Below are 10,918 nucleotides of genomic sequence, written 5' to 3'. Positions count from 1 at the left end.
CGAAAACGCCATTTTTGCCCAAATATGTCCTAGAACGACCCAATTAGCCTTAAATGTGAAATAATAGATTGTAAAGAGCCTTAGGAAGTTGTAAATATGCATATTAAACGTGTAAAAAGTTTAAAAACATTCCTTAGGTTCTTTAGTTAAAAGTTGGGTTCGAAAACTTCATTTTTGCCTAAATATGTCCTAGAACGACCCAATTAGCCTTAAATGTGAAATAATAGATTGTAAAGAGCCTTAGAAAGTTGTAAATATGCATATTAAACGTGTAATAAGTTTGAAAACATTCCTTAGGTTCTTTATTTCAAAGTTGGGTTCAAAAATGCCATTTTTGCCCAAATATGTCCTAGAACGACCCAATTAGCCTTAAATGTGAAATAATAGATTTTAAAGAGCCTTAAAAAGTACTCCCTCCATTCCTTTTTGTTGTTCCCATTTCCTTTTTTGGCGTTTCTTTTTGTTGTTCCCCTACTGAATCTTTACTATTTTTTGCCATAGTATTTTTTACCAATTTACCCTAAGATTCTCCACTATTTACCAAAAATACCCTAAGATTCTACCCTTTCCCACCCACTTTTACCCCACCCACCTTATTTAATTATTTAACCTAACCCCACCCCCCCTCCCTTTATAACCCGTCCCTATCTCATTTCACTCTCTCACCTCTTCGGATCTCTCTCTCTCTCTCTCTTATTTCACTCTCTCTCTCTCTCTCTTAAAATCCCTCCCCTGTTCTTGAGAAAACCCTAGGTTTTCCGCCTCTGATCTGGGTTTTCCTCTCCAAATCTCACAAATCTGAAACGTTTTCGCCGAAAAACTTTCATAAAAATTACTCGGATTCATTTTCCGATCAGATCCCCTCTATTTTTGTCCCCTTTTTGGTCCCTAATCGTCGCTGATCTTTGTTTTTCTGGTACTTTATGGGTTCTTCTTTGTCTAGAACTCGAGGTGATTCTGGGGTGGGAACTTCTGGTCAAAGAATCCCCGATTCCAACTGTGATTGGGGATCCAAGTGCAACTGTCCCAATAACGAGCATTCCTACTCCGCCGAATATAAAAACAATCTGTATTTGGCCCAAAAAGAAAATACGAGTACTCGAAACTATTTGGAAGAATGGTTTCGGAAGAGGGAAGTGGAGCCAGGAGAGGAGGTTGAGTCAAAATATGACGATCGGAAACCCACTCCCTCAGATCTGCGTTTTTTCGGTGAAGGAGATTCCGATGAGGTATTACTTTTGATTTTTTGCGATTTATTCAGGGTTATTGATGTCGGTTTTATGAAAATGGTTTGATGATTGTTTGCATGTCTAAAAAAGTGGGATTTGATAAATGTTGGATTTATTTGGAGTATTGTTCATTAAACTCGGATTATTTTTTGGATAAGTTGCTCTGATTTCCCATTGCATGTGTTAAAAATGCAGATCTGGTATTATTTCGAATCTTTTGGGAATTTTTTGGAGATTTGTTGGATTCATTCGGGCTTTTTATGTTATTCTTTGCTCTGTTTTCTCATTGCATGTTGTTAAAATTGAGTTCTGATTTTATTTTGTGCTCTGTTTTTTCATTGCATGTTGTTAAAATTGAGTTCTGATTTTATTTTGTGCTCTGTTTTTTCATTGCATGTTGTTAAAATTGAGTTCTGATTTTATTTTGTGCTCTGTTTTTTCATTGCATGTTGTTAAAATTGAGTTCTGATTTTATTTGGAGATATTTGGAAATTATTTGAAGAAAATCGGAATATTCATGTGTTTTGTTGATCTGTTTTCCCATTGCATGTGGTTAAAAATGGGATCTGGATGTATTTGGGATATTATTTCACATTTTTTGGGTAAAAATGGGATCTGGATGTATTCGGAAAATTAGTTGGATTTTAATGGAATTATTGTGTGATTTGCTCTCATTTATCTCATTGCATGTGGTAACCATGGTGATCTGAAATTATTTGGAACTTTATTTTGAGTTGTTTGATTAAATCTGATTTTAATTCATGGTCCCCTGTTATTTTATGATGGCACTAATCATGTTGTTTGTCCCCTATTGATTGCAAGGAACCAAGTGGGTCTGATTCATTTGATCTGGTGTATGTTGGAGAGTGTGAAAATGAGAATGGTGATGCTGTTGGGTCTCCAGGACAACTTTCATCTGGTTATCCCTCCTCAAAGAAAGGAGAAAAGGGAAAAAAATCGGCTTCAGCATCTGATGATGCTTAGATAAGTCTGTCTCCTTTCTCCCTTTTTTCATTTTATTGAATGCTGGCTAGCTGTGGAGTCATAAGGTGGATGCCAACAACTGTGATCTGTTGTTGGCCAGGGGTGTTGTTGTTTGGATGATGATGTTGTGATTAGTTGTATGGATGTTGATGTTAGATAATGATGTTATGATATTGATATTGATAATGATGATTGGATGATGGTGTTTCCATATGGTTATGAAATTTTGTGGAATGTTGTCTGTGTGATGAACATGATTTGATGGCTTAATGTCCCCTGTTTTATGGTATGTTTTGTGTATGATAAATATGATGCTTTGGTGAGTATGAGATTTGATCAGTATAACTATGTTTTGGATTAGTAAAGGCATGAAATGAATATAATTTGGGGATAGGGTTTGAGTTATTTCAGTCCTCTCAGTGTGGCCTGGTGTTGAATGCTTAATGTCCAAGCATGTCCCTTTAGGATACAGTAATGTCCCTTTATTTATTGTGATCGATGATGAGTCTTTTTATTGCTGAGGAACAAGTCTTACTAACCACAAATGCTCGTGCTGCCATTAGTATCAGTAATGATATTTCTCTGGCGCTAAGTGTTTGTGGTTTGGAGTTGTTTTAATGATGCTTGGGGACATTCTGAGATCAATATTAGGAGGTTTGTGATCTTCAATGATGTGATTGTTGATATTCTGAGATCTTTGTTTTGATAATTGTCCTTTAACTTCTTTTGTCGAACGGAGTGAATGTCATTTCACACAATGGAATGTGAATATCAATCATTCCGTTCGGCAGAAGAATGTTAAAGATATGATAGTATTGAAACTACTTGATCAATGATGTGTGTCAATATGTCTGAGAAATGAAACCCTACATGTTAATGATCTGTTTAATGCTTCATGTCCCATGAATCAGTGGAGGTCTGTGATGAGTCTTTCATTTGATGAGGTTCAAACCCTATGTTTTGATCAGTTCATGGTGATCTGATGCATTGTTGATTGTTATTGTTATGCTTGATCTGTGATGAGTCTTTCATTTGCTGAGACTCAAACCCAATGTTCCAATAACACTTGTGCACCATTAGCATCATTGATGCTCTTCCGGAGCTAAGTGTTAGGGGATAGGGTTTGTGTCAATGATGCTTGGGGACATTCTGAGATCTTATGTCATGTTAGACAGGAGAGGCAATTCATGTCTTGCAAAACATGTATAATGTGTTTCTGATATTCAATGATGTTAGTGTTGATATTCTGTGATGTATGTGTTGATAACCTGAGATATTTGATTCTAAACATGTCCTTCACCACCAATTACCAAAGGGAATACAAATCATGTCACATCATTGATTGATCTAGTATCCCCTTTGGTGAATTGGTGGTGAGGTTGTAAATCATTTAGAAACAAATCTGTCAATGATGTAAAACAACTTAACTGAGATTCAATGATGTTGCCTTGTTCATTGCTTCCTTGTTTTTGCTGCTTTGTTCTTGTTTCCTTGTCCATTACATCTTTTGGCACATCGGCATCCAATTGGGAAGAATTTCCATCTGAAAATGATGTGATATGCATTCTTTCCATTTGGATGCCGATGTTTTTAGAGATGTGATGTGTTAAAGTTGTGTACTTATGCCTTGTGATCTGTGATGAGTCTTCATTTTATGAGTGTCAAACCCTTTGTTTTTCAATCAAACTCATGCACCATTAGCATCCATGATGTTTTTCAGGAGCTAAGTTTAATTGGAAAGGGTTTGATTCAATGATTTTTGGGGACATTCTGAGATATTTATGATTCTTTGTTTATGTGAGGCATATTCCATGTGTTATCAATGATGAATTGATTGTTTTTGTCAAAATTACATCTTTTGACGCATCGGTTTCAAAATGGGAATAATTTCCATCTGAAAATGATGTGATATTATTATTTATTTCCATTTTGAAGCCGATGTGTTTAGAGTTGTGATATTGCAAATGCTGCCTTGTTCTTAATAACCCAATGCTACCTTGTTTATAGTGTTGCCAATGCTGCCTTACCTCTTGTGCCTTGTACTTTTTCTGCCAATGCTTCCTTGTTCTTGTTATGTACTTCTTCCTTGTTTATTGCCTTGCCTTGATTACTCTATATTGATGTGAATAAGAATGATGAAAAAAAACTTTACTAAACTTAAACATGAGATTCATTCATTGATGCTTCCAAAAGATATGCTTACAAAATGTTTTGCCTACATGTTATGCTTGCATTTAAGCTTACAAAAGTGACACATTGGTTTTACTTGTCAATTTAAAAACATGTCCCCAAAACACAAAAAGTTATCTAATTGTTTTCACTTTGCTTCACTGGTTTGCTTTCCATTCATCATAGAGTTGCATGCATTCATTAACTGCCCATATAGGTGCCTTGACTTGCTCTGGCAGTCTGCCTTCATCTTCTAAAATCTTCTTCTTGTTGTGTGGAAGTTGGTAATCATTGTTGCCTTTGTGTTTTAGAATCTCATTAGAAACAAACTGTAATGTCATCCACACATTAGACAATGTCTTAGGATGCAACTCATTAAAAGAATCATACACTGCTCCACTTAAGTCCTCCACAGTTTTAGGCATTTTCTTGTGCATAAGTGATTGTATTGACCTGAAAAATCCCAAGTCCAAGATGTTGCAATCTGGACTGTTTGCTGGCTGTTGAGTCAACACAAAAGTGAACCCATCTTGTTTGTAGTGTAGTTGCCATTCAGGATCATTTTGCAATATATGTGCCTTTGCATTATCTTGAATGATATAGATGACCTTTTCCCCTTCATGTGGTGGCCACTTAGCCTTGATTGCTGGAAGTAGCTTGTTGATCATCATTGCCCTTGTCTCTATTTGATTTACAGACTTCACTGGCTTTGTTTCAATGGTCCCCTTGAGTCTGTTTTTTGATGTCCTCTTGGCTGCAATTGCATTTGTGAATGGAAATATGCCTATTTTACCATCAAATTCACATTCCCCATTTTCACCCCACCTTGGTATGGCTACTGCTGCCATGAACATGAATTTTGGTATCTTGGTTCTTGAACTTGCACTTCTGTGTGGATAGGGTTCATTGTTTGCAAGATAAACTCTCTGGTTTTTTTGAGTCAAATAAAACCACTTCTCATCAATATGAATGAAGTCATACATGCTGTAATATGTTGGTTCTTGTGGTATAGTGTAGTCCATTATCAGTCTGATTGCCCACCTTATCCTTGCCATTTTGCATGCTTCTGAAATGCCTGGATGCAAGGGACTTGAGTGTGGCTTTATAATTTTCCTCTTGATGAGCCTCCATACTGTTGTTGGTCCCAAATTCAGCATTCTTGCAAGATCTACGATGCATGTTCTGTCCCCCATGCCTATTTTTGCAATTGAGTCATAGGAGACTTGAACCTTTTTCCTTCCACATCTGTGATATTGGCTTTGCACAATATATGAATTCATTGCTGCCTTCTGTTTCTTTGCTTTGTCCCATATTTTGCCTATGGTTTTTCTGGTGTAATCATATTCTATGACTGCATCCCTTATTGCCCCATACAACAAAGTTTCTGAATCTGGAATCTTTCTATTGAGCAGGAACACCAATATTTCTAGCCTCAATTCATTATTTATTCTTGGAGTCCTTGGCTTGTGATGATCTGTTGTGTGTGTTGCTGTTTGATGATGATGAGGTGATGCATTTTCTGATGGTGGTGGAAAGTTCAAATCAAAAAGAAATGGTACCTCTTGAAAGTTGGTAGTTTGCTGCTGCCCTTCCCCTTCTACTTCTGGTACTTGCTGTACATATTCAGTGCTGTTTGGTACATCTTCATTAAACCCAATGTCCCCAAAATCAGCATCAGTACTTTCAGAAGCTTGTACCAAGTCAGCAGCATCATCACCTTCCTCCGAGTCAGAATCGGAGTTAATGTCGTCGCCTTCATCATCAGAAAAACCGAGGAAATCGTCTTCCTCTTGATCTGAAGCCATTAAGTCCCCTGTTTTTTAGCTATTTAATGCTGAGTTGAGTAATAAATTTTGGTGTGTGTTTGTATTTATTGAACATGAGTTGGATCAGAATTTTGGTGTTTTGTGGGGAAAGTCAGCCTATTTATAAAGGCATATCACTTTTTCAACCCCTCAAAATTTTGGAGGGAAAAACAAAGTCAATGTGTAATTGTTAGGGAAAATTTCGTGGAATTTTTGGAGGGAAAAGTGGGAGTCAGAATTTTGGGCAAAATTTCCACCCAAAAATAAGTGACTCATTCTACTGTGATTGGTCCATATTTTTTCAGTTGGGTCCCCCAGCCCATGTGACAGAAATTGTAACTCAATTTATTCAATACTTTAATAAATATCTACTTTTTCCCCAATTAATTTAATACTTTCTTTCTCTTTACTTTATTCTTTTTCTTACACACAATCATTATTCTTACACCCAATCATTACCCATATCCCAATACAACCCAAGATTCAGTTTTCTTAAAATACCCCCAACATTCCTTATGGGTACAACAAAAAGGAATGGAGGGAGTAGTAAATATGCATATTAAACATTTAATAAGTTTGAAAACATTCCTTAGGTTCTTTAGTTAAAAGTTGGGTTCGAAAACGCCATTTTTGCCCAAATATGACCTAGAACGACCCAATTAGCCTTAAATGTGAAATAATAGAATGTAAAGATCCTTAGAAAGTTGTAAATATGCATATTAAACGTGTAATAAGTTTGAAAACATTCCTTAGGTTCTTTAGTTCAAAGTTGGGTTCGAAAACGCCATTTTTGCCCAAATATGTCCTAGAACGACCCAATTAGCCTTAAATGTGAAATAATAGATTGTAAAGAGCCTTAGAAAGTTGTAAATATGCATATTAAACGTGTAATAAGTTTGAAAACATTCCTTAGGTTCTATAGTTCAAAGTCGGGTTCGAAAACGCCATTTTTGCCCAAATATGACCTAGAACGACCCAATTAGCCTTAAATGTGAAATAATAGATTGTAAAGAGCCTTAGAAAGTTGTAAATATGCATATTAAACGTGTAATAAGTTTGAAAACATTCCTTAGGTTCTTTAGTTAAAAGTTGGGTTCGAAAACTTCATTTTTGCCTAAATATGTCCTAGAACGACCCAATTAGCCTTAAATGTGAAATAATAGATTGCAAAGAGCCTTAGAAAGTTGTAAATAAGCATATTAAACGTGTAATAAATTTGAAAACATTCTTTAGGTTCTTTATTTCAAAGTTGGGTTCGAAAATGCCATTTTTGCCCAAATATGTTCTAGAACGACCCAATTAGCCTTAAATGTGAAATAATAGATTGTAAAGAGCCTTAAAAAGTTGTAAATATGCATATTAAACATGTTATAAGTTTGAAAACATTCCTTAGGTTCTTTAGTTCAAAGTTGGGTTCGAAAACGCCATTTTTGCCCAAATATGACCTAGAACGACCCAATTAGCCTTAAATGTGAAATAATAGAATGTAAAGAGCCTTAGAAAGTTGTAAATATGCATATTAAACGTGTAATAAGTTTGAAAACATTCCTTAGGTTCTTTAGTTAAAAGTTGGGTTCGAAAACTTCATTTTTGCCTAAATACGTCCTAGAACGACCCAATTAGCCTTAAATGTGAAATAATAGATTGTAAAGAGCCTTAGAAAGTTGTAAATATGCATATTAAACGTGTAATAAGTTTGAAAACATTCCTTAGGTTCTTTATTTCAAAGTTGGGTTCGAAAACGCCATTTTGCCCAAATATGTCCTAGAACGACCCAATTAGCCTTAAATGTGAAATAATAGATTGTAAAGAGCCTTAAAAAGTTGTAAATATGCATATTAAACATGTTATAAGTTTGAAAACATTCCTTAGGTTCTTTAGTTCAAAGTTGGGTTCGAAAACGCCATTTTTGCCCAAATATGACCTAGAACGACCCAATTAGCCTTAAATGTGAAATAATAGAATGTAAAGAGCCTTAGAAAGTTATAAATATGCATATTAAACGTGTACTAAGTTTGAAAACATTCCTTAGGTTCTTTAGTTCAAAGTTGGGTTCGAAAACGCCATTTTTGCCCAAATATGTCCTAAAACGACCCAATTAGCGTTAAATGAGAAATAATAGATTGTAAAGAGCCTTAGAAAGTTGTAAATATGCATATTAAACGTGTAATAAGTTTGAAAACATTCCTTAGGTTCTATAGTTCAAAGCCGGGTTCGAAAATGCCATTTTTGCCCAAATATGACCTAGAACGACCCAATTAGCCTTAAATGTGAAATAATAGATTGTAAAGAGCCTTAGAAAGTTGTAAATATGCATATTAAACGTGTAATAAGTTTGAAAACATTCCTTAGGTTCTTTAGTTAAAAGTTGGGTTCGAAAACTTCATTTTTGCCTAAATACGTCCTAGAACGACCCAATTAGCCTTAAATGTGAAATAATAGATTGTAAAGAGCCTTAGAAAGTTGTAAATATGCATATTAAACGTGTAATAAGTTTGAAAACATTCCTTAGGTTCTTTATTTCAAAGTTGGGTTCGAAAACGCCATTTTTGCCCAAACATGTCCTAGAACGACCCAATTAGCCTTAAATGTGAAATAATAGATTGTAAAGAGCCTTAGAAAGTTGTAAATATGCATATTAAACGTTTAATAAGTTTGAAAACATTCCTTAGGTCCTTTAGTTCAAAGTTGGGTTCGAAAATGTCATTTTTGCCCAAATATGACCTAGAACGACCCAATTAGCCTCAAATGTGAAATAATAGATTGTAAAGAGCCTTAGAAAGTTGTAAATATGCATATTAAACGTGTAATAAGTTTGAAAACATTCCTTAGGTTCTTTAGTTAAAAGTTGGGTTTGAAAACGCCATTTTAACCCAAATATGTCCTAGAACGACCCAATTAGCCTTAAATGTGAAATAATAGATTTTAAAGAGCCTTAGAAAGTTGTAAATATGCATATTAAACGTGTAATAAGTTTAAAAACATTCATTAGGTTCTTTAGTTCAAAGTTGGGTTCGAAAACGCCATTTTTGCCCAAATATGTCCTAGAACGACCCAATTAGCCTTAAATGTGAAATAATAGATTGTAAAGAGCCTTAGAAAGTTGTAAATATGCATATTAAACATGTAATGAGTTTGAAAACATTCCTTAGGTTCTTTAGTTCAAAGTTGGGTTCGAAAACGCCATTTTTGCCCAAATATGACCTAGAACGACCCAATTAGCCTTAAATGTGAAATAATAGATTTAAAAGAGCCTTAGAAAGTTGTAAATATGCATATTAAAGGTGTAATAAGTTTGAAAATATTCTTTAGTCTCTTTAGTTCAAAGTTGGGTTAAAAAACGCCATTTTTGCCCAAATATGACCCAAGGAAGCAAGTAAAGTAGTGATTTATAATTGCACTTACATGTAAAATATTCTTTGCATTTACATGTGTAAACAAAGTATATATAATTGCATATTTTATCGAATGTGTAGTGCTTTTCGGAGTTACAAGAGACTAAGTGGACAATCTAAGGGAACTAAATTAACATGGATTCCAGCACATGTATAATTAGTTTATTATTTACCTAAGAATCAAGTTTTTCAAAATTATAACATACAATTTGATAGAAATTTTACTTGTGTTATTAATTTTAATGCATGTAGTGTGCTCAACAACCGGGATCACTAGATTGTGGCTACTACGTCATGCGTTTTATGTACGACATAATAATGAATCATGGTAATAGTCAAGATCTTACTAAGGTATGTTCTCATAAACTACGTACTTTATATAATAAATTGAAGTACACAAAACTATTATATTGATCGATGGTTGATAAATTGAATTATTTACACTTTTTTAGGATTTTTCAAGAACATTGCCTTATTCACCGGAGGAGATTAATGAGGTGAAAGATTTTTGAGCAGATTACTTTGTGAACAATGTCGAAATTTTAGCTTAATTTGTAATATGAACTCGATCTCTAGCTAGCTACCTTTGTTGTAATAATTTTATGTTTGTTGTAACATGTTGGTTGATCTATGACGAATTTAATTGCCTTTTATTGGGAACGTTAATTACGTTGTAAACTTTTGTGACAGGTATTTTTTATAAATGTATTCCCGGTATTGGGAAGCGTCTAATTTCAAAGACGATCATGTCGGAATTTCCAACTAAAATATGAAGAAACAAATTTTTTTAAAAAAACAAAAAAATAAGTGATTTGCGTCGCACGTTAGCTTAATGTGCGACGCAAAAGACTTATTTTTCTGGCGCCAAAAATGTCATTTGCGTCACCTTAATCTGCGACGCAAATGACTTACTTTTTTAGCGCTCAAATAGTCATTTGCGTCGCACATTAAGCTATTGTGCGAGGCAAATGACTTATTTTTTTCGCGCCTGAAAAGTCATTTGCGTCGCACATCAAGCTAATGTGCGAGGCAAATGACTTTTCAACATGGTGCCTGAAAAGTCATTTGCGTCGCACATTTTCTTAATGTGCGACGCAAATCACTAAAAGTCATTTGCGTCGAGAGCTTTTTCCACGCACAATGTGCGACGCAAATGCACTTAAATGTGCGATGCAAATGAGCCTTTTTCCACTAGTGTTTGACACATAATGACACAAAAATGCTACTTTCTCCAAATGAAACTCACACTTAGAGAACTTGGCATACAAATTATTGTTCCTAAGCGTCTCCAATATAATTGTCAAGTGTTCATCATGCTCCTTTTCATTCTTCGAGT

At 34.8% G+C, this 10,918-nt stretch overlaps 1 protein-coding gene across 1 annotated transcript; it reads left to right on the top strand.

The window, feature by feature from the left end:
* Window positions 1-912: 912 nt before the first annotated feature.
* Window positions 913-2,781, top strand: LOC130470326 (uncharacterized). The gene is made up of 2 exons (XM_056840275.1): window positions 913-1,229; window positions 2,052-2,781. The coding sequence occupies exons 1-2, from the start codon at window positions 924-926 to the stop codon at window positions 2,211-2,213; spliced, it is 468 nt and encodes a 155-aa protein (XP_056696253.1). The 5' UTR covers window positions 913-923; the 3' UTR covers window positions 2,214-2,781.
* Window positions 2,782-10,918: the final 8,137 nt, after the last annotated feature.

The sequence above is a fragment of the Spinacia oleracea genome, chromosome 3 (genome assembly GCF_020520425.1).
Source record: "Spinacia oleracea cultivar Varoflay chromosome 3, BTI_SOV_V1, whole genome shotgun sequence".
Lineage (NCBI taxonomy): Eukaryota > Viridiplantae > Streptophyta > Magnoliopsida > Caryophyllales > Amaranthaceae > Spinacia > Spinacia oleracea.
The sequence above is the reverse complement of the archived record's forward strand: the minus strand, read 5'-3'. Positions and strand labels throughout refer to the sequence as shown.

Excerpts from the sequence above, each read along its gene's own strand:
- LOC130470326 (XM_056840275.1), top strand. The coding sequence starts at position 924 with ATGGGTTCTTCTTTGTCTAGAACTCGAGGTGATTCTGGGGTGGGAACT. Across the intron at positions 1,230-2,051 it reads GTGAAGGAGATTCCGATGAG|GAACCAAGTGGGTCTGATTC; the intron begins GTATTACTTTTG and ends ATTGATTGCAAG.